The following is a 25168-nucleotide window of genomic DNA, read 5'->3' as shown; positions in this document are numbered from 1 at the left end:
TCAGTTCTAATGAGGTGGATGAAACTGGAGCCTATTATACAGAGTGAAGTAAGCCAGAAAGAAAAACACCAATACAGTATATTAATGCATATATATGGAATTTAGAAAGAATATAATGATAACGCTGTATGCGAGACAGCTAAAGAGACACAGATGTATAGAACAGTCTTTTGAACTCTGTGGGAGAGGGCGAGGGTGGGATGATATGGGAGAATGGCATTGAAACATGTAAATTATCATGTGTGAAACAAATCGCCAGTCCAGGTTCAATGCATGATGCAGGGTGCTCGGGGCTGGTGCACTGGGAAGACCTTGAGGGATGGGGAGGGAAGTGGGAGGGGAGTTCATGATGGGAAACACATATACACCCATGTTGGATTCAAGTCAATGTGTGGCAAAACCAATACAATATTGTAAAGTAAATTAATTAATTAATTAAAGAAAAATAAAGACATAATCAAGACTGGGGGCAGTCCCAAGATGGCAGAGGAATAGGATGGAGAGACCACTTTCCCCCACAAATTCATGAAAAGATCATTTGCATGCCGAGTACCTTCCACAAAACAACTTCTAAATGCTGGCAGAGGACACCAGGTACCCAAAAAGACACCCTATTCTCTTTGAAAAGAGGTAGGACAAAATATAAAAGCCAAAAAGAGAGACAATAAGAGTTAGGGACAGAGACCTGTCCTGGGGAGGGAGTTGTGCAGGAGGAGAAGTTTCCACACAGTAGGAAATCCTCTCACAGGCAAGTTTGTGGGGAGTTTTGGAATCTCAAGGGCAACATAACCGGGAGGAAACACACACACACACACACACACACACACACACACACACACACACACACACACAATATGCACCTAACCGCAGCTTCCAGTGGAGAAGTAGCCCAGACACTCGCATCCACTACCAACAAGTGTGGACTGGACAGGGAGGCACAGGCTGCATAATCAGTGCTTAGGATAAGGACCAGGCCTCAGTGCCCTGAGGACAATTTGAGGGAGTTAACATGAGATAGAAACCCAAACTGTGGGATTGCCAGAGAGAACAAATAAAGAGAGAGAACTTTCCCACAAAAGGCTCTAAAGCACAGCCTGGCCTGCGCACAGAACAAAGGATTGAGCTAACACCAAAGAAGAGTTAGCCAGCCCCCCAGCCCTCCCCACCCTCCCGAGGCAGAGAGGCAGGTGTGCGACAGCCAGAGCTGCAGAGCAAGGGGCTGCTGCAATCTCCGCCCCAGGGACTGGCATCCTCCACCAAACTGTGAGCAGTCTCCCAGTTGCTAACCACGTCCTCCTGGGATCCTGGACAGTTGACACCTGCCCAGAGTGTCGCAACCTGAGATCAGCTCCCCAGAGGAGACACACCTCTCACATGGCACACCTGAGATGGTACTCTGGCGGCACACCTGGGACACCAACCAGCCAGGACTGGGGAGGTGATTAAGACACACAGCCCACCTGGGACAGTGCACTCACCAAGCACCTGGTCACCTGAGCTGCTTGGACCTGGGAAGGGCACAAAATGCACATCCAACTGACTCTGTGCCCTTGTGGAGTACCCAAGAACCTGAATGGCTTAGACCTGGGAAATGCCCGAAAAGGAAGTCCCACTTTGGACAGTACCCCTGCAGAGCACCCTGGAGCCTGAGCAGTGTAGACCCAGGAAGCACATGCGACCTGAGCTTTGGTAAACCCAGTGTGGTCCTTACACTGTGAACATTCCCCACACATGCCTGAGAAATCTATTTGTATTGTCCCTCCCCCCACCCCACAACACAATTGAATGAGTGAGCCTAAATAAGTGACCACCTTTTCCCCCTTGTATCAGCATGGAAATTAGACACTGAAGAGACTTGCAAACAGAGGAAGCCAAAATAAACAAAGAAGAGGGAACTGCTCTGGAAATGACAGGTGCAACAGATTAAAACCATGTAGTTAACATTGACTAAGCATTGGAGGGGGCCTATAGACCTTGAGAAGAAGTACAAGCTGGAACAACGAACTATCTGAAACTGAACGGACCCCACACTGCCCACAACAGCTCCAGAGAAATTCCTAGATATATTGTTACTATTATCACTTTTTAATTTTTTAATTAAGTTCCTTATTACCCCTTTTTCATTTTTATAACCTATTATCTTGCAAAAAAGATCCTATTTTTAAAGCAAATTCACATATATTTTTCATAATTTTGTGATTGATTTTGTTTTATAATTTTAATATTGTATTTCTGAGAGTCTAACCTCTACTCTAGATTTTTAATCTTTGCTTTTTGGTATTTGTTTTCAATTTTGTACCTTTAGGGATATAATCTTCAGTACCCATTATCACTTAGGTATGTGAAATTACTGGTTGGCTTTATTGCTGACTCCCTTTTTGACACTCCCTTTTCTCCCCCAGGTCACCTATATCTCCTCCCTAACCTTTCTCTTATCTACTTGACTCTGTGAATGTCTCTGGGTGTTCTGGGCTGTAGAGAACACTTAGGGAATTGATTACTGGCTAGATTGCTCTCTCCCCTTTTGACTCCCCCTGTTTTCCTCCTGGTCACCTCTATCTCCCTTCTCCCTCTTCATGTAAGTCTGTGAACCTCTCTGGGTGTCCCTAACTGTGGAGAATTGTTTCACCATTAACCTAGATGTTTTATCATCTGTGTTATATGGATGGAGAAGTCTTGAAGCTACTGTAAGAATAAGACTGAAAGCCAGAGGGAGAAGGTTTAACTCCAAAACTTGAGAACATCAGGGAACTCCTGATTTCATGGAATATTAATAGACAAGAGCTCACCCAAAAGGATACATTCCTACACTGAAACCAGCTCTACTCAAGAGTTAACAAGTTCCAGAGCAAGCTGCTGCTGCTGCTAAGTCGCTTCAGTCGTGTCCGACTCTGTGCAACCCCAGAGACGGCAGCCCACTAGGCTCCCCCGTCCCTGGGATTCTCCAGGCAAGAACACTGGAGTGGGTTGCAATTTCCTTCTCCAATGCAGTAAAGTAAAAAGTGAAAGTGAAGTCACTCTGTCATGTCCAACTCGTAGGGACCCCATGGACTGCAGCCTACCAGGCTCCTCTGTCCATGGGATTTTCCAGGCAAGATTACTGGAGTGGGTTGCCATTGCCTTCTCATCCAGAGCAAGCTATACCATTCTAATTCTCCAGTAAAACAGGAACACAGTCCTGAGCATTAAAAGACAGGGTGCTCAAAGCCATGCCAAACACATAGACACCCCAAAACTCACTACCAGACACTTCTTGGCACTTCAGAGAGAAGAGACCCATGTCCACCCACCAGAACACAGACACAAGATCCCCTAACCAGGAAACCTTGACAAACCACTAGTCCAACCCCACCCACAGGGAGAAGGCTCCACAATACAGAGGAACCATGAACTGCCAGCAAACAGAAAGGGCACCCCAAACACAGCAATCTAAACAAAATGAAAAGGCAGAGACATATCCAGCAGGTAAAGCAACATGATAAATGCCCACAAAATCAAACAATAGAGGAGGAGATAGGGAGTCTACCTGAAAAAGAATTCAGAATAATGATAGTAAAGATGATCCAAAATCTTGAAAACAAAGTGGAGTTACAGATAAATAGACTAGAGACAAGGATTGAGAAGATGCAAGAAATGTTTAACAAGGACCTAGAAGAGATAAAGAAGAGTCAGTCAATAATGAATAATGCAATAACTGAAATAAAAATCCCTCTGGGGGGAACCAACACTAGAATAATTGAGGCAGAAGATAGGATAAGTGAGATGGAAGATAGAATGGTGAAAATAAATGAAGCAGAGAGGAAAAAATAAAACAGAATTAAAAGAACTGAGGACAACCTGAGAGACCTCTGGGACAATGTAAAATGTCCCAACATTCAAATCACAGGAATCCCAGAAGAAGAAGATGAAAAGAAAGGGCAAGATAAAATTTGAGGAGATAATAGTTGAAAATTTCCCTAAAGTGGGAAAGGAAATAGCCACCAAAGTCCAAGAAACCCAGAGAGTGCCAAACAGGATAAACCCAAGGTGAAACACCACAAGACATATATTAATCAAACTAACAAAGATCAAACAGAAAGAGAAAATATTAAAAGCAGCAAGGGAAAAGCAACAAATAACCCACAAGGAGATCCCCATAAGGATAACAGCTAACCTTTCAATAGAAACTCTTCAGGCCAGAAAGGAATGGCAGGACACACTTAAAGTGATGAAAGAGAAAAAACCTACAACCCATATTACTATACCCAGCAAGCATGTTATTCAAATATGAAGGAGAAATCAAAAGCTTTACAGACAAGCAAAAGCTGAGAGAATTCAGCACCACTAAACCAGATCTTCAACAAATGCTAAAGGATATTCTCTAGACAGGAAACACAGAAAAGGTTTATAAACCCGAACCCGAAACAACAAAATAAATGGCAACAGTATCATAATTATCAATAATTACTTTAAATGTAAATGGGTTGAATGCCCCAATCAAAAGACAAAGACTGGCTGAAAGAATTAAAAACAAACCCCTATACATGCTATCTACAAGAGACCCACCTCAAACCAAGGGACACATACAGACTGAAAGTGAAGGGCTAGAAAAGGTATTTCATGCAAATGGAGACCAAAAGAAAGCAGGAGTAGCAATACTCATATCAGATAAAATAGACTTTTTAAAGAAAGGCTGTGAAAAGAGACAAAGAAGGACACTACATAATGGTCAAAGGACCAATCCAAGAAGAAGATATAACAATTATAAATATATATGCACCCAACAAGGGCTTACCACATAGCTCAGTTTGTAAAGAATCTTCCTGCAATGGAGGAGACCCTGATTTGATTCCTGAGTCAGGAAGATCCTCTAGAGAAGGGATAGGCTACCCACCCCAGTATTCTTGGCCTTCCCTTGTGGTTCAGCTGGTAAAAAATCCAACTGCAATATGGGAGACCCCAGTTCAATTCCTGGGTCAGGAAGATCCACTGGAGAAGGGATAGGAAACCCACTCCAGCATTCTTGGGCTTCCCTTGTGACTCAGCTGGTAAAGAATCTGCCTGCAACGTGGGAGACCTGGGTTCAATCCCTGGGATGGGAAGATCCCCTGGAGAAGGGAGAGGTTACCCACTCCAGTATTCTGGCCTGGAGAATTCCATGGACTATAAAGTCTATGGGGTCACAAAGAGTCATATACGTCTGAGTGACTTTCACTTTCACTTTCATACACCCAACACTGGAGCACCTAAATACATAAGGCAAATGCTAACAAACTTGAAAGGGGAAATTAACAGTAACACAATAATAGTGGGAAAATTTAGTACCCCACTTACACCTATGGATAGATCAACCAAACAGAAAATTTGCAAGGAAATGCAAACTTTAAATTATACAATGGACCAGTTAGACCTAATTGATATCTATAGGACATTTCACCCAATACAATGACTTTCACCTTTTTCTCAAGTGCACACAGAACATTCACCAGGATAGACCACATCCTGGGCCATAAATCTAGCCTTAGTAAATTTAAATAAAATTGAAATAATTTCAAGTATCTTTTTGGGTCACAACGTAGTAAGATTAGATGTCAACTAAGGGGAAAAAAAAAACTATTAAAAATACAAACATGGAGGCTAAACAACACGCTTCTGAATAACCAGCAAATTACAGAAGAAATCGAAAAGGAAATCAAAATATGCATAGAAACAAATGAAAATGAAAACCCAACAACCCAAAACCTATGGGATTCAATAAAAGCAGTGCTAAGACAAAGGTTCATAACAATACACGCTTACCTCAAGAAGCAAGAGAAAAATCAAATAAATAACCTATATTTACACCTAAACCAACTAGTTAAAAAACAAGTGAAGAACCCCAGGGTTAGTTGAAGGAAAGAAATCATAAAAATTAGAGCAGAAGTTAATGACAAAGAAACAAAGGAGACTATAGCAAAAATCAACAGAACTAAAAGCTGGTTCCTTGAGAAGGTAAATAAAATAGGCAAATCATTAGCCAGACTCATCAAGGAAAAAAAAATGGAGAAGAATTAAATCAACAAAATTAGAAATGAAAATGGAGAAATCACAACAGACAACACAGAAATTCAAAGGACCATAAGAGACTAGTATCGGTAACTATATGCAAATAAAATGGCCAGCTTGGAAGATATGGATGAATTCTTAGGAAACTACAACCTTCCAAAACTGAACAAGGAAGAAATAGAAAATCTTAACAGGCCAATCACAAACATGAAAATCAGAACTGTAATCAAAAATCTTCCAACAAACAAAAGCCCAGGACCTGATGGCTTCACAGGTGAATTCTACCAAAAATTTAAAGAGCTAACACCTATCCTACTCAAACTCTTCCAGGAAATTGCAGAGGAAGGGAAACTCCCAAATCATTCTATGAGGCCATCATCACCCTAATACCAAAACCAGACAAAGATGGCACAAAAAAAGAAAACTACAGGCCAATATCACTGATGAACATAGATGTAAAAATTCTCAAAATTCTAACAAAGAGAATCCAACAACATATTAAAAAGATCATACGTCATGACCAAGTGGGCTTTATCCCAGGGATGCAAGGATTCATTGATATTTGCAGATCAATGTGATATACCACATTAACAAATTGAAGGATAAAATCCATATGATTATCTCAATAGATGCAGAGAAAGCCTTTGACAAAATTCAACATCCTTTTATGATAAAAACCCTTTGGAAAGCAGGCATAGAAGGAATATACCTCAAAATAATAAAAGCCATATATGATAAACCCACAGCAAACATTATCCTCAATGGTGAAAAGCTGACAGCATTTCCCCTAACGTCAGGAAAAAGACAAGGATGCCCACTCTCACCAGTACTATTCAATATAGTTTTGGAAGTTTTGGCCACAGCAATCAGGGCAGAAAAAGAAATACAAGGAATCCAGATTGGAAAAGAAGTAAAACTCTCACTGTTTGCAGATGACATGATCCTCTACATAGAAAACCCTAAAGACATCACCAGAAAATTACAAGAGTTAATCAATGAGTATAGTAAAGTTGCAGGACATAAAATCAATACACAGAAATCACTTGCATTCCTATACACTAACAATGAGAAAACAGAAAGATAAATTAAGGAAACAATTTCATTCACCACTGCAATGAAAAGAATAAAATACTTAGAAATAAATCTACATAAAGAAACAAAGACCTGTATATAGAAAACTATAAAACACTGATGAAAGAAATCAAACATGACATAAATAGATGGAGAAATATACCATGTTCATGGATCAGAAGAATCAATATAGTGGAAATGAGTATACTAACCAAAACAGTCTATGGATTCAATGCAATCCCTATCAAGCTATCATCAGTATTTTTCAGAGAACTAGAACAAATAATATCACAATTTGTATGGAAATACAAAAAACCTCAACTAGCCAAAGCAATCTTGAGAAAGAAGAATGGAACTGGAGGACTCAACCTGCCTAACTTCAGGCTCTACTACAAAGCCACAGTCATTAAGACAGTATGGTACTGGCACAAAGACAGAAATATAGATTGATGGAACAAAACAGAAAGTCCAGAGATAAATCCACACACCTATGCATATCTTATCTTTGACAAAGGAGGCAAGAATATACAATGGAGAAAAGACAATCTCCTTAACAAGTTTTGCTGGTAAAACTGGTCAACTGCCTGTAAAAGAATGAAATTAACACTAACACTATACACAAAAATAAACTCAAAATGGAGGAAAGATCTAAATGTAAGACTAGAAACTATAAAACTCCTAGAGGAAAACATAGGCATAAATCACAGAAAGATCTTCTATGACCCACCTCCCAGAGTAATGAAAATAAAAGAAAAAATAAACAAATGGGAACTAGTGAAACTTAAATCTCTTTTACAATGAAGAAAACTATAAGCAAGGTGAAAAGACAGCCTTCAGAATGGGAGAAATAGTAGCAAACGAAGCAACTGACAAAGAATTAAGCTTAAAAATATACAACCTGCTCATGCAGCTCAATACTGGAAAAATAAATGACCCAATCCAAAAATGGGCCAAAGAACTAAACAGACATTTTTCCAAAGAAGACATAAAGAGGGCTAACATATGAAAAGATTCTCAACATCACTCATTATCAGAGAAATGCAAATCAAAACCACAACGAGGTACCATCTCATGATGGTCAGAATGACTGCTATCAAAAAGTCTACAAACAATAAATGCTGGAGAGGGTGTGGAGAAAAGGGAACCCTCTCAAACTGTTGGTGGGAATGCAAACTAGTACAACCACTCTGGAGAACAGTGTGGAGATTCTTTAAAAAACTGGAAATAGAACTGCCATATGACCCACCAATCCCACTGCTGGGCATATACACTGAGGAAACCAGAATTGAAAGAGACACGTGTATCCCAGTGTTTATCGCAGCACTGTTTACAATAGCTAGGACATGGAAGCAACCTAGATGTCCATCAGCAGATGAATGGATAAGAAAGCTGTGGTACATATACACAGTAGAGTATCACTCAGCTATTAAAAAGAACACATTTGAATTAGTTCTAATGAGGTGGAAGAAACTGGAGCCTATTATACAGAGTGAAGTAAGTCAGAAAAAAAAAACATCAATACAGTTTATTATTTCATATATATGGAATTTAGAAAGATGGTAACAATGACCCCATATGGGACACAGCAAAACAGACACAGATATAAAGAACAGACTTTTTGACTCTGTGGGAGAAGGTGAGGGTGGGATAATTTGAGAGAACAGCATTGAAACATGTATATTATCATATGTGAAATAGATGACCAGTTCAAGTTTGATGCATGAAACAGGGCACTCAAAGCTGGTGCACTGGGACAACCCAGAGGGATGGGATGGGGAGGGAGGTTGGAGGGGTGTTCAGGATGGGGGGCACATATATACACATAGCTGATTCATGTCAATGTATGGCAAAAATCACCACAATATTGTAAAGTAATTAGCCTCCAATTAAAATAAATAGATTGATTTTAAAAATTAATCAAAACTGACTTTGTCCTTGGCCACTTATAAATTAATGGAAACATTGAATTAAAAATAAGACATGAATATACATACTGGAAAAATCACTCTAACCCAAGCATAACAAAAATGTATGAAGCTAAGATTGAGCCTGTAGAATTATTACTATTTAATAATGTTTAAATAACTTCAATATAGGTACATTGTGCTCAAGGACACTCTACATATTCAGGTACAGTTCTGGGATGGTCTGGAAAACCCCATAACTTTTCCTGTTTCAGCTTATAGCTGGAGCCACCACTGGCTAAACTAAGCCTGAAGGGTCTACAACACACACAAAGAAGAGATCAGAGAAGGCATTTTATTTGTTAAACAAAAGCATCCAACAGATTGTAGTTGTCACCAAATATATGTTTCCTATTTTTAAAACCAATGTTTCACTTACCAGAGTGATGAAAACCACATCCTAAAGCAGCTTGGCAACAACAGAAGGAAAATGAGAACTGCCATCCCAACAAGACATGATATTCCTGTTTCCATCCAGAGCAGGGCAGTCACTGCAATTGCCTGCAGTGGCCCCACCCACAGATAGTGCAAGAACTTCATTACCTTAAAGAAAAAGATAAGCCTTCTTAGGATATTATAAAAAAACAACACAAGTAAGGACACAGTATAGAAATAATATGCTTGTAAGGAAGATACAGGAACCAAAACAGAAATGATCACAGTGGGTTTTAAACCTGCTAAAGCAGAAATCCACACATCCACCCCAGATGACACTGTTCTGGGGCAGCACAGGACTGGCCAGGGCGAACACAACCAGCAGCACTGGGAGGAAGATCTGAATTTTATCCACAGCACAGATGAGCACAGGATTTCCCCAAATTCTCTGTTCCAAAATTCAGCCACCATCTTCCCAAGAAATCCTATTTTATGGTACCTATTACTCTCTCCAGTTAGTACTTAAATATTTACCTCCCTGACAGGCTGTGGCTTTGGGGGGGAAAAAACTAAGCCTAATTTACCCCTGAAACTGAGTAGAAGTCTTACTTCATGTTTGATGAATGAATACTTGAAGGAGAAAAGGTCTAGTGCAATACAGATCTGACCAACAGCTACAATGCCCTGGGTAATGTGATTTATTCATAAAGTAAGTGGGAAAAAATGTGAGCGGATGGCAGAGAGTAGGTTGTATTTGGCTGAGGACCACCCACTTGGCATTATTCCTTACAGGCTCCCTATACAGCAGGCACTGAACAGGGAAAGAACAACCCCTGCCCTCCAGGCCTTCATCATTCAGAGGAGGAGAAAGCCCAGCAACACCAACACCATGTGCCAAGAAGGGCCACACCAGGGGGACCCCTAGGGACACTAACCAAACTGGGAAAGAATCCTGCTGCCTGTCTATTATTAGAAAAACCAAATTCTCATCCAGAGGACAACACACATTGTTACATCTAAATTACACACAGAAGAAATGAGAGTTGGATAAAAAGGACCCTTGTTTTAGGTCCTCAACAGAACCCTGGCTGACACCAAACCCTGGCACATGGCATCACATTAAGCTACACTCAGCAAGAAGGATGGGAAATGGAAGAGGATCCCTCAAGGGCAGCTAGCCTGATCAAACCTGTTCACATTGTTGGACAGCAGGTTGACTATCTGGCCTGTGATGGTCTTCCCCATGGCCAAGCTACTCAGACGAAGTACCTAGTGAGAGAGAGAAAGATACAGAGAATTGGATTGCTAAGGTGATACCAGGTCAACCTTCAGATCAGATCAGATCAGTCGCTCAGTCGTGTCCGACTCATTGTGACCCCATGAATCACAGCACTCCAGGCCTCCCTGTCCATCACCAACTCCCAGAGTTCACTGAGACTCACGTCCATTGAGTCGGTGATGCCATCCAGCCATCTCATCCTCTGTTGTCCCCTTCTCCTCTTGCCCGCAATCCCACCCAGCATCAGAGTCTTTTCCAGTGAGTCAACTCTTCGTATGAGGTGGCTAAAGTACTGGAGTTTCAGCTTTAGCATCATTCCTTCCAAAGAAATTGCAGGGCTGATCTCCTTCAGAATGGACTGGTTGGATATCCGTGCAGTCCAGGGGACTCTCAAGAGTGTTCTCCAACACCACAGTTCAAAAGCATCAATTCTTTGGCACTCAGCCTTCTTCACAGTCCAACTCTCACATACATACAAGACCACAGGAAAAACCATAGCACTGACTAGATGAACCTTTGTTGGCAAAGTAATGTCTCTGCTTTTGAATGCTATCTAGGTTGTTCATAACTTTCCTTCCAATTAGTAAGCGTCTTTGAATTTCATGGCTGCAGTCACCATCTGCAGTGATTTTGGAGCCCCCAAAAATAAAGTCTGCCACTGTTTCCCCATCTATTTCCCATGAAGTGATGGGACCGGATGCCATGATCTTCGTTTTGTGAATGTTGAGCTTTAAGCCAACTTTTTCACTCTCCACTCTCACTGTCATCAAGAGGCTTTTTAGTTCCTCTTCACTTTCTGCCATAAGGGTGGTGTCATCTGCATATCTGAGGTTATTGATATTTCTCCTGGAAATCTTGATTCCAGCTTGTGTTTCTTCCAGCCCAGTGTTTCTCATGATGTATTCTGCATATAAGTTAAATAAACAGGGTGACAATATACAGCCTTGACGTACTCCTTTTCCTATTTGGAACCAGTCTGTTGTTCCATGTCCAGTTCTAACAGTTGTTTCCTGACCTGCATACGGATTTCTCAAGAGGCAGATCAGGTGGTCTGGTATTCCCATCTCTTTCAGAATTTTCCACAGTTTATTGTGATCCACACAGTCAAAGGCTTTGGCGTAGTCAATAAAGCAGAAATAGATGTTTTTCTGGAACTCTCTTGCTTTTTCCATGATCCAGCAGATGTTGACAATTTGATATCTGGTTCCTCTGCCTTTTCTGAAACCAGCCTGAACATCAGGAAGTTTACAGTTCACATATTGCTGAAGCCTGGCTTGGAGAATTTTGAGCATTACTTTACTAGCATGTGAGATGAGTGCAACTGTGCAGTGGTTTGAGCATTCGTTGGCATTGCCTTTCTTTGGGATTGGAATGAAAACTGACCTTTTCCAGTCCTGTGGCCATTGCTGTGTTTTCCAAATTTGCTGGCATATTGAGTGCAGCACTTTCACAGCATCATCTTTCAGGATTTGGAATAGCTCAACTGGAATTGAGCTTTGTTTTGTTTTAGCTTTGTTCGTAGTGATGCTTTCTAAGGCCCACTTGACTTCACATTCCAGGATGTCTGGCTCCAGGTCACTGATCACACCATCGTTATTATCTGGGTCTTGAAGGTCTTTTTTGTACAGTTCTTCTGTGTATTCTTGCCATCTCTTCTTGATATCTTCTGCTTCTGTTAGGTCCATACCATTTCTGTGTTTTATCGAGCCCATCTTTGCATGAAATGTTCCTTTGGTATCTCTAATTTTCTTGAAGAGATCTCTAATCTTTCCCATTCTGTTGTTTTCCTCTATTTCTTTGCATTGATCACTGAAGAAGGCTTTTTTATCTCTTCTTGCTATTCTTTGGAACTCTGCATTCAGATGTTTATATCTTTCCTTTTCTCCTTTGTTTTTTGCTTCTCTTCTTTCACAGCTATTTGTAATGCCTCCCCAGACAGCCATTTTGCTTTTTTGCATTTCTTTTCCATGGGAATGATCTTGATCCCTGTCGTGTACCTCATTCCATAGTTCATCAGGCACTATATCTATCAGATCTAGTCCCTTAAATCTATTTCTCACTTCCACTGTGTAATCATAAGGGATTTGATTTAGGTCATACCTGAATGGTCTATTTGTTTTCCCTACTTTCTTCAATTTAACTCTGAATTTGGCAATAAGGAGTTCATGGTCTGAGCCACAGTCAGCACCTGGTCTTGTTTTTGCTGACTATATAGAGCTTCTCCATCTTTGGCTGCAAAGAATATAATCAATCTGATTTCAGTGTTGACCATCTGGTGATGTCCATGTATAGAATCTTCTCTTGTGTTGTTGGAAGATGGTGTTTGTTATAACCAGTGCATTTTCTTGGCAAAACTCTGTTAGTCTTTGCCCTGCTTTATTCTGTATTCCAAGGCCAAATTTGCCTGTTACTCCAGGTGTTTCTTGACTTCCTACTTTTGCATTCCAGTCCCCTATAATGAAAAGGACATCTTTTTTGGGTGTTAGTTCTAAAAGGCCTTGTAGGTCTTCATAGAACCATTCAACTTCAGCTTCTTCAGTGTTATTGGTTGGAGCATAGACTTGGATTACTGTGATATTGAATGGTTTGCCTTGGAAACGAACAGAGATCATTCTGTTGTTTTTGAGATTGCATCCAAGTACTGCATTTTGGACTCTTTTGTTGACCATGATGACTACTCCATTTCTTCTGAGGGATTTCTGCCTGCAGTAGTAGATATAATGGTCATCTGAGTTAAATTCACCCATTCCAGTCCATTTCAGTTCGCTGATTCCTAGAATGTAGACATTCACCCTTGCCATCTCTTGTTTGACCATTTCCAATTTGCCTTGATTCATGGACCTGACATTCCAGGTTCCTATGCAATATTGCTCTTTACAGCATCGGACCTTGCTTCTATCACCAGTCACATCCACAGTTGGGTATTCTTTTTGCTTTGAACCCTATGAACAATATGAACAGTATGAAAAGTCAATCTTATTACATAGCAAAATGGAGTGTGTTTTCGTGGGGTCTTGAGCGGTGCTAGGACCAAGAGGATGACCCTGAACAGCAGGACTCTAGGGACCTACATTCATCTTTTGTCTCCTCAATGTGGCAGCAGCCCTGTCCACAAGAACAACAAAGGGAGGAGCAGGAGGTTTTAGCAAAATCCCTCATCCTGCTTCTCAATGAACTTGAACCTGCCTGAAGGATAAAGGAACATTGACTTAGACTTAATAACAAACCAAAATAAATTTGAGCCAAACTAGATGAGAGTGGAAAGGTTACCTTAAAGAAAGAAATTAGAGGACTTGGACAGACTATAATCTGTAATCGATTATTAATTCTGTGTATGACCTCATTTAAACACTTTGGGCTTAGTTTATTCATTCTGAAATGAGTGAGTATAATGTTCAAAACACTGTTCCTGTGAGGAACCTCTGTTCTTAATGCCAGTCTGCTGACTTTACAAAAAACACAGCCTCTGCTGCACAATTCATTTATTTGTTAAGAAAAATGCCCTAGAGATCTGAGGAACCTGAACAGACACCATGAGCTGCTTCGAAGACCACCAATTGGACCCAAACAGAGTCCCATGGTCCATAAAACTTTTGCATTTAGTCCTCAGGTTAAACAGAAAAATCAATGATAAAGTGGGGATGTAAAACAACGTAGCTGCCATAGAAGACAGTACAGCTCTTCCTCAAAAAACTAAACGCGAAATTAGCATATAATACAGCAATTCCTCTTCTGGGAATATACTCAAAAGAACTAAATGTATGAACTTGAACAGATATTTATACACTTGTGTTCAGAGCAGCATGATCACAACAGCCAAAAGGTAGAAACAACCCAAATGTTCACTAACAGATGAATGGATACAGAGAATGCTGTATATACCTATAATGGAATATTATTCAGTTGTAAAATGGAATTAAATTTGACACCTGCTCCACCATCAATGAACCCTTAAGACATTGTGCTACATGACATAAACAAGACATAAAATGATAAATATTTTACAGTTCCACTTACATGGGACACCAAGTCAAATTCAAAGATTAAAGAAGAATGGTAATGGCTGGTAGAGGTGGGGGTGGGGTGGCTGGAGAATTAGTGTTTATTGGATGGAGAAGATCACTTTGTGAAGATGAAATTCTGGAGATGAAGAGCAGTGTTGTTTCCTCAACGATGTAAATATTCCTAATGTCACTAAATTGTTGTTGTTCAGTCACTAAGTCATGCCCAACTCTTTGCAATGCCATGGACTGCAGCACAGCAGTCTCCTCAGTCCTCCACTATCTCCTGAATTTTGCTCAAATTCATGTCCATTGAGTCAGTGAAAGTATCTAAACACCTCATCTTCTGCCACCCCTGTCTCCTTTTGCCTTCAGTCTTTCCCAACATCAGGGTCTATTCCAATGAGTCAGCTCTTCGTGTCACAAATGTCACTAAACAATGTTCCCAAAATTAGTTAAAATTGTAAATTTTATATTATGCATATTTTATAATAATTTTTAAAAATCAATGACCAAAAGCCAAAAGTAACTTTACCAAATTTGTAGAAATGACAAATCATTTTATTTATGACACATCCCACAAGATCATTCAAAGTTCAGCTAAAAAGAGCCTAAAAATTTCCCAAAGGTCACATTCCAAAGTGTTAGTGGGAAGAGGAAGAAAAACAGGTGGACAATGGCTCCTGTGCAGAAAACAATGAGCTTTGCCTGAACCATGACCTCACACCTAACCGAAGGTTTTCACAGTGCAGTTCTGGTGAAATTTCACACATACTTATGGGAGCTAAGCACGATCTAGAAAGACAAATATCTAGCTAACTTGTGGAGAAATCTGAGTACTCATCTCCTAAACAGTGAAAGGTGCAAGAGAATAACAAATATATGATGGGGGACAATGAAGAACCCTGGCTAGTGTGTACAGTCACCACTGCCATTCCATGTCACCCAGGAGGAAACCAGCTCATGTGCCAAATATACACAGTGAGATGCCAGGGGCCCTGGGTTCACACAGTGCTGAGATTAACAAGAGTCTGCTCAAGGAAAGATGAGGAGAAGACACTTTACATTTTGCCAAGAAAACCATTCCCAAGAAACAGAAGCTCTAGATAAGCAGTATAAGTAGCAACTAGGTAATAGAAGTGATAATTTCAATTTAAATTGTTTGGTTTTAGCTTTTGATTAGGATTTTACCTTTTAATAAAAATTATATGTATTAGGGTGGACAATATGATTATTGTTCAGAGAAGGCAATGGCACCCCGCTCCAGTACTCTTGCCTGGAAAATCCCGTGGATAGGGGAGCCTGGAAGGCTGCAGTCCATGGGGTCGCTAAGGGTCGGACATGACTGAGAGACTTCACTTTCACTTTTCACTTTCCTGCATTGGAGAAGGAAATGGCAACCCACTCCAGTGTTCTTGCCTGGAGAATCCCAGGGACGGGGGAGCCTGGTGGGCTGCCGTCTATGGGGTTTCACAGAGTCGGACACGACTGAAGTGACTTAGCAGCATGATTATTGTTAAAAATATACATTAGGAAATGATGTCTGTAGTAAAACCAATTAACATATTCACACTTTATGTAGTTACCATTTTGTGTGTCTCCTGAGAACACTTAGGTCTTCCCTTTTGGCTCAGCTGATAGCCTCCAATGCGGAAGACCTGGGTTCAATCCCTGGGTTGGGAAGATCCCCTGGAGAAGGAAAGGCTACCCACTCCAGTATTCTGGACTGGAGAATTCCATGAACTACATAGTCCATGGGGCCGGAAAGAGTCAGACACAACTGAGCGACTTTCACTTTCACACTTTCACTTGAGAACCTTCAGATCTACTCTCGCAGAAAAATTCAAGTATATAATATAATTAAATAAGGATTTTTTAAAGCAAATAACCCAGGGCAACAAGATACTGAGAAACAAGTTTACACAGAGCCTTTCAACAGTTGACATGGTGTATCTGTGGCAATTTCTTTCTAAAAACACCTGAAATCCTAATTCCTTTTATACCAGTTAAGATCAGGGTAAGGTATGAAATAGTTGTGTGGCATTTCTCAATATAAAAATCACTGAACACATCAAATCAGGTCTTGTTAAAATTTCTATAATGCATACTAAAGAGAAAAAGGAAACATAGTATTATGAAGATAACTTGAAAGAACAGCAACAAATTCTCTCCCAAAATACTAAAGACAATGGAAATTTTCAAGCTTTATCCAAAATACCCAATTATTGTCTTTAATGCCAATAAAACAATTGTAACTATAGCATATAGCATATAGTGAGTCTGTATTTAGCCTGAGTTATATTTATGTTTTTCTTTAGTTAACACAATTGTACTGAATGTGATTAAATGGGCCATTGAAAAATATAATCATTCCCTTTCCCAAATCCATTCTGTTCTCCAAGATTTAATTTTATGGATCCAATCCTGAAGTTCACATTTAAATACAGCTTTGAAGGTTTTAATGAACAACAACAACAAAATTTCCAGAAATATTACTATGAGAATTAGGCATAAAAACATTAAAAATCAATGGGATACCTTTGATACTTTAATTAATTAGATTTTATTACAGATTTAGTGGATATTATGCAACAGTGGATATTATGTGGCTCAGTTCAGTTCAGTTCAGTCACTCAGTCGTGTCTGACTCCTTGCGACCCCATGAATCGCAGCACGCCAGGCCTGCCTGTCCATCACCAACTACCAGAGTTCACTCAGACTCACGTCCATTGAGTCAGTGATGCCATCCAGCCATCTCATCCTCTGTCGTCCCCTTCTCCTCCTGCCCCCAATCCCTCCCAGCATCAGAGAGCTTTTCCAATGAGTCAACTATTTGCATGAGGTGGTCAAAGTACTGTAGTTTCAGCTTTAACATCATTCCTTCTAAAGAAATCCCAGGGCTGATCTCCTTCAGAATGGACTGGTTGGATCTCCTTGCAGTCCAAGGGACTCTCAAGTCATAAAATGTAGCCCTGATCCAATCTCAGTAGAAACTTTTTATTATATATTGGAAAAGCAACAACAACAACAAAAAAAAAAAAACTTGACTTGGTATAAATACAAAGCTTCTCCAGTAAAGTACAAATGATCCCAGTTACAAAATTTTTAGTTTACAGAGAACTTTCCCTAAATGTTCCTGATCCTTCAGGGGAGGTACACACTGTGGAACTGAGTGACACTTACCTTGCCGTAGACCATATGGCACATGGCTACTCTCAGCCTCATCCGCACACACTGAATATGATAGAAGTACAAGTGGTGCAGAACAGCCCACACCAGCACGCTGGCGCTCAGCCCTGCCACGTAGCCATAGGCTTCATGCAAAGCAGCTGAATCCGTGTGATTGGAGTTTTCAACATAATTAATCATTTTCCCCAAAAATATGGGCTGAACGATTTTGGTGCCTTCCTAAAAGAAAAGAAAAAAAAGTCTTAATTAGAAATGCAAGCTCTACCAGTTTTCTTAACACAAGCTTTACTTTTACCATTAGTGTATTAAAAGGGCATTTTTGGCAAAACACTACATTTATGAATCACCTGAAAAGAAAATATCTATCTCGTATTAGGACAAACAGACAATAGTTTTAACCTTAAGCCAAAATTTTACATTCAAAGACAATGAAGCCTTAGTACTTTGTACTCAGTACACTCCAGAAGTTCAATAAATACTATAACCAGTGCTTTAGAATGCATTTGGCAAAACACCAAGTTATTCTTAGGGTGCTGGTGCTAAGTCGCTTCAGTCAGGTCCAACTCTTTGTGACCCTGTGGACTGAAGCCCACCAGGCTCCTCTGTCCATGGGATTTCCCAGGCAAGAATACTGGAGTGGGTTACCATTTCCTTCTTCAGGGAATCTTCCTCACCCAGGGATCAAACCCGTGTCTCTTTATGACTCCTGTATTGCCAGGCGGGTTCTTTATCACTAGCACCAGAAAAAGGGTGAGAAATTTGCTTCCATACTAACAAGCTCTGCTGGCAGTCCATCCCTGTTCCCCTGTTCTTTCAACATCTCAGCCTAACAGAAAGTCAAAATGGTTCATGTGTGGGAGACACACTCTTATCACTTTCTTAAGAATCTTTATGAACTGAGACACTGGGACAAATGCATTCACTTGTACCCACCCCAAACTTCACACATCAGTACAACAAGAAAACAGCCCAGACTCTGTTGGAACATCACAAAGAAACCAGGCTGGGGAGGTTCTCAGGGTCTCAGCCCCGAGGGACACTGTGTCAATATGTCTCTACCCTCTAGAAGCTGGGCTGTTCCTTGGAATCAAGCTAAAAAACAATTTTTGTCCGTGGCTTGCCATCAGCCACTTGTTGAAGGTGCTGGTTTGGAAGAAATGTTACCAATCATCTCTTCCCTAAGGCAAAAGTTAAAATCCTAAACCAGTGAGGTGGGAGACCCTGAGCATTCTCCCTTGAGTAAGACTTAGGGAAAGCAATTTTCTTTCCCAAAACTAAAGGTAGAAAACTGCAACACTTGCTCACCCTGCCAAATGGCCACTCCACCCCACAATCTAGTCACCCCTTGAAGGTCCCCTTCTCTCCCATCAAAGAAAACCAAACATTCAACACAAATCCAAGTCATCAAAATTAAATTCCGTGACCCTCAACATCATTTCCTCCACAGACTTCTCGAAAGACAAAATGTCAAAACTTTGGAAATCTTTCAGGAACTTGACTTTGGAGCAAGCTTTTCCTTTTAAGCAATCTTCCTTATTAACATAGCTAGGATAAGCAACCGACAGGTTTTCCTTGATAGCACTCTTCTGTCTGTCTGAAGTTGTGGAAAGGATATGCAAGAGGAAGGGAAGAAGAATCCCAAACAACAAACACAAACAAAACTAACAAATATTTTATGCTCAACAAACTAGTGCCTGATGAGGATATATAGAGAAAGTTGTCCCCATTCCTCAAATGGATGTAACATTAAACCTCGACACTCCTGTCTTTTTCTGCACCCACAGGTTCACAGGCTACACCAACTGCCTCACCTTCCACAAGGTAATAGAAAGCTTAATCTATTACAGAGAAGAAATCACTGTTAAGCTAAAGAATTATGCATAGGATGATCAAATCAGAGTAAGAGGATCCATTCTCAGGAACACAAAGTTTCACTGTTACATTTCCAGCAAGCCCTATCATTCACCCCTAGAGGTTCTAAGAGCTTATGAAAGAGCCCCTCAGATTGTACACTGTAAAACAGACTTTGTACAGACTTCATTGAGATAGAAATAGGTAGGCTCACACATAGAAACAAGAATGTCAGCCCAGGTATGGCTGAGGGCAGTCCAGTGCTGCAGCCTGCAAACCTGGGGATCTCCATCAGAAGCCCAGCACTAACACCTGCCATCCCAAACAGTCCTAAAACATGATTTTCTTAGAAAATCATTGTTGCCTGTTACTCAGCTCTCCTTTGACCCTGATACTGTTCTAATTACAGTAAGTGTAATGTCACCCACCAAAGAGAATAGTGATAGATGCAACAAATTCACCAAAAAGTAGTATAAAATAAAAGCACCTCATTACTATCTGATTGGATTTTTTCTGCTGAGAGATAGTATTTAATAACCCAGTTGAGTAGATAGCCTCATTAAGGAGTAATGCCATGGACTTCCCTGGTAATCCAGTCGTTAAGAATCTGCCTGCAAATGCAGGGGACGCAGGTTCCATCTCTGGTCAGGGAAGATCCCACATGCAGTGGAGTAACCAAGCCTGTGCACCACAACTACTGAGCCCATACGTGCTGACTACTGGACCCATCACACCTAGAGCCTGTGCTCCACAACAAGAGAAGCCACTGCAGTGAGAAGCCCGCACACTGTAACTAGAGAAAAGTCCTTGCTCAGCAGTGAAGACCCAGTGCAATCAAAATTAATTTTTTTTAAAAGAGTAAGGCCAGTGGTGAAAGACAGGGAAACCTGGCATGCTGCAGTCCCTGGGGTAGCAGACACCGACACGACTGAGCGACTGAACAACAAATGCCAGTCCTGGTTCAGAGCTTCCACTCCTCTGTCTGCTCTTTTTTAAAATCTTGTTTATTTATTTATCTTTGACTTTGCTGGGTCTTTGTTGACACACACAGGCTCTTCCTTGCTGTGTGGGCCTTCTCTCATTGCGGTGAGTGAGGGCTACTCTCTAGTTGTAGCGGTCGTGCTTCTGGTTTTGCTGGCTTCTCTTTTTGCAGAGCAGAGGCTCTAGAGCACACAGGCTTGGGTAGGTGCACCAAGTGGGCTCCGTAGTTGCAGTTTATGGGCCCCAAGGCATGTGGGGATCTGAGTTCCTGGACCAGGAATCAAACCCATGTCCACTGCACTGGCAGGAAAATTCTTAACCACTGACCACTAAGGAAGTCCCTCCTCTGTCTATTCTTGATCCTAATGCTCAACGAGTAAGAAATAAAACAATTGAGAAAATGTTCATTAGCAAACTTGAAACTAACCAAATGAAAACCTTCTGGATAGCAGGAATAATATTAAAAATTGTTCCCATAAAGCCTTCATCTTTGACACCAACTTATAACCCCAGTGAATAGCCTTCCCACAAAACAACTGGGAACATAGTTCTTCTTCCTTCACAAGAATTCTGCATAACTGTGAAACTGTAAAAGATATTTGAAACAGTCCAATATAATACCACAACAATCATTTCAAAGTTATAAGAGAGTCTCAGAGTCTCTGAGGCAGACATCTCTTGATGGAGTCCTTGTTAGTTAACCTGCAAGCCCTTGACATTCTGGCTCACCTCTTGCTTCTTAGGGGAACTTATAGTTTCTCCACTACATTTTCACACTACTTGAAGTGTTTCTGGCCCAATTCTACCATCTTCAAGAAAAACTGAGTAACTCCCTGAGATGGCCCAAGCCATCACCTTAAATACCATCTCCAGCTAAAGAAAGATTGGTAGGGACACATATGAGAAGTTAATAGGAAAAGCAGCTAAAATTAAAATGGCTGGGTTTGTTACGGAGATTTAAGTATTTTCCATTGACAAGATTCTTCTGTGATTTAGAGACATCCTTCTCTTTTGGGACTGGGAGGAAGACACCTTTACAAATGGAAATTTCCTTCATCAATGTAAATGTCCCTCACAGAAGGGTAACTTCTGCTCTGTCTTTACAGTTTCTCCTGTGTCTATTTCTCAAAAAAAAAAAAAAAATCAGCTAAAAATAATCTTTGTGTCAAAAATGGACATTCTCAGGTGACACTTTCTACTACCCTTCAATCATATTCAATGTTTGTAATTTTGAAATATTTGTAACACCTACAGGAAAAAAAAAAAAAAAAAAAACTCTGTAGGAAGCAGGTGACAGAGGAACATAGAGCTGTTGTCAGAAAAACATTTCTTGACTCTGAGTCTTAGTGGAGGCTGTGGGAGGAGAGGAAGCCTCAGGAGAGAATGCAGAGAACACTGGCCTGGGAGTCCGAGCACTGGGCTTCAGAAACCAGGTCGGCCACCTGTGAGTCACATGACCCTAAACCCATCATGTGCCCACATGTCCTCCATGTCTTTGTTTACCTCAAGGAATTTTGGGACAACTAAGAGCCACAACAGCTCAAAGTACTTTAAAACCAACACTAAAAAACAAGTGTAAGCTATGATCATTTTTATGATACAGAAGTCCTAGGAAGAGACCTGCTCTATTAATGGCAGAGGCTGGTTTCACAAAAGGCTTGGAAAACTCAGTGCAGCTCACAGGCCACCATGCAGAAAAACTCTTGAAAAAAGTCATTTATAAAAGCCAACATTTCTGGATAGCAATTAAAAGTTTCACTTCTATGCAGATTTTTTTTTTTTTAATTTTTAACCATTATGAATGCAACCTTTAAAAAAGAGGCATCTACTTCCCTGATTTCTAAAAGAAAATGGAATAAGGGAGGAGTGGGGAGAATGAGTGAAATAGGTGATGGAGATTAGAAGATACAATCTTTTAGTTAAAAAAATAAATAGTGAGATGTGATATACAACATAGGAAATACAGTCAATAATATTGGAATAACTTTGTATGGTGACAGAGGGCTACTAGACTTGCAGTGATCATTTTATAATGTATACAAATATTGAATCACTATGCTATATACCTAAAACTAATATAATAAGTCAATTATACTTCATTTTTTTTATTTTTAATGGGAGTAAAACCTTTTTTATGCTTTTTAAAAAATGAATTAAAAAGCATTCCCATCATTTATGACTCAAGGTCATCACCGTGGATATCACTAACAACTAATGGCTAATGCTATGCTCTCAATATCCAGCAGGTTGCACATAGCAGGTCTGCTCTGCAGGTCCCTGTCTGCTTGGCTCAGTGCTCCCTCTTCCTCTCCCTTGCTGTGTGGACTTCGGTGGTTGCTCTCAGCCCACAGTAACTTTGCCACCAAAGCCTCCACTTTGCCACTTTTCAGCCTCCTGCATTGAGCAGACTCAAGGGACACTTGGAAGAAAGGGTTGGGAAATAAAGTCAAAAGCCCAATACAGCTCTTGGGGAACTAGCCCTGAGTCAAGGCACAAAACCCACTGTGGGACTCAGAGGATTCTGTTTACCTCCTGCCTGTAAGCTGAGCTCCAAAGTGAATATTTACACAAACATGTGCCTCCTTCAGCCTCCACCTAGACCAGAAACCATCAGCAAAAGTGGCCTTGGACAAACAACAAGTGACTGGACAAGACCAGGCCCTTTCTAATGTTCCTGGGAACAGGACATAAACCCTGGTCACTCCGCCCCACTCAGGGGAAGGGACTGGGTGAGCCCACTCTGGTTCTCTGAGGTCACCCCACTTACACACCAGTAGGTGGAGACCTCACCTCTAAGAGAGAAGCCCCGATGACCTGGGGAGGTGTTCTCTGAGTATCTGGTCCAGGCAAAGGCTTCAGGCTCCTCCTCCCCACTCTGAGGGCCCTGGTCAGGCATAGACCTGTCCTCCCCACCCACATTCCCCTTGGAGGTGTACAAAGGGGCGGGGCCAGACATGCTGAGAACTTGTTGCCTGTTCCATTCTAATTAGGGGTGACCTGTAAATGCCCTAGGTTCAGTATCAGCCTGGTACTTATTTCCCCAAGCATTATAGTCACTCCTCAATTCTCACAGGACAGAGGTTCACATACCTTGAAATTCTAACCCCAAAATCCTCACTGGACTGGCATGGCCCTGCCTCTTCTCACTGGTGCTGCCAGGAATACCTGCATTGTGGTTGGTCAGAGCACTGTCTGGGAACCACAGATAATCCATGAGTCATCCTATGCACCAGAGGAATTGAAAAAGGGCTGGAGGTCACAAAATAAATGTGTTCATGTTTTAGAGAATCTTGAGCTGAGTTTAGATCTTCCATCATATAAAATAGAAAGCCACTTAGGGATGGTAATGAGGGGAATGGTGATTTCTTAAAGGGCTCCTGGGTCCATCTGAACATAGTATGATGCTACTGCTAATGTCAACATCCTAGTCACTTCTGGCACCCAGGGTACATGATCACCTGGAATCTACCCTCAATTGCAATCCCCAATCTGGAAGTTCTTAGCATCTTATCTATTAACTTCAGGCCAAGTTCAGGATGCATGTGTCTTGAGACCTGTAGACAAAGCTCTCAAGATGAGTCTTCCTGGGAATTCCCTGATGGTCCAGTGGTTAAGATGCTTTGCTTTTATTCCATGGTCGAAGTTAAATCCCTTGTTGCAGAACTAAGATCCCATAATCCACACAGTCAAAAAGAATTTTTAAATATAATTTTTTTTTTTTAATGAGCATTTCTGACACTGGACAAGCTATAAGTCATTGAGATGCTCAGGATGGTAAGTCAGAGTGCCTGAGACATAATGTCCCTCTGTCTTTTATGCTTTGTGAGACCATGGGCACATTATGGAATTACTTGGCATTCAGTGTCCTCTATTCTAAAACCAGGATAATATTAAGTCAGGAAGGTGGATTCCTCCAGCTCCATTTCTTCTTTCTCAAGACTGTTTTGGCTATTCAGGGTCTTTTGTGTTTCCATATTAATTGTGAAAATTTTTGTTCTAGTTCTATGAAAAATGTCATTGGTAATTTGATAGGGATCATATTGAATCTGTAGATTGCATTTGGTCATATAGTCATTTTCACAATATTGATTCTTCCTACCCAGAAACATGGAATATCTCTCCAGTTGTTTGTAACCTTTGATTTCTTTCATTAGTGTCTTATAATTTTCTGTGTTCTTTCGTTATATAATTTTCAGTTCTTTCGTCTCCTTAGGTAAATTTATTTCTAGATATTTCTCTCTTTTTTTGCAATGGTAAATGGGATTGATTCTGTACTTTCTCTGATTTTTCATTGTTAGTATATATAAATGCAAGTGATTTATGTGTATCAATTTTGTATCCTGCAACTTTGCTAAATTCACTGATTAGCTCTAGTAATTTTCTGATACTATCTTTAGGGTTTTCTATACAGTGTCATGTCATCTGAGGTGAGA

At 40.7% G+C, this 25168-nt stretch overlaps 1 protein-coding gene across 1 annotated transcript in view; it reads right to left on the bottom strand.

Annotated features, from left to right (window-relative positions):
- LOC147361912 (ATP-binding cassette sub-family C member 4-like) overlaps positions 1-23691 on the bottom strand; it is a 79686-nt gene extending 55995 nt beyond the window's left edge. Inside the window, exons 1-4 of the mRNA XM_086328425.1 lie at positions 23503-23691; positions 17898-18122; positions 10614-10703; positions 9439-9602 (exon numbers count right to left, since the gene is read on the bottom strand). Coding sequence (XP_086184551.1) covers positions 9439-9602; positions 10614-10703; positions 17898-18122; positions 23503-23691 — 668 coding nt within the window. The remainder of the gene's footprint in view (positions 1-9438; positions 9603-10613; positions 10704-17897; positions 18123-23502) is intronic.
- Positions 23692-25168: the final 1477 nt, after the last annotated feature.

The sequence above is a fragment of the Bos grunniens genome, chromosome 12 (assembly GCF_055505025.1).
Source record: "Bos grunniens cultivar Pamir isolate PY7600 chromosome 12, Bosgru_T2T1.0, whole genome shotgun sequence".
NCBI lineage: Eukaryota > Metazoa > Chordata > Mammalia > Artiodactyla > Bovidae > Bos > Bos grunniens.
This window is presented reverse-complemented; position numbering and strand designations above follow the sequence as displayed.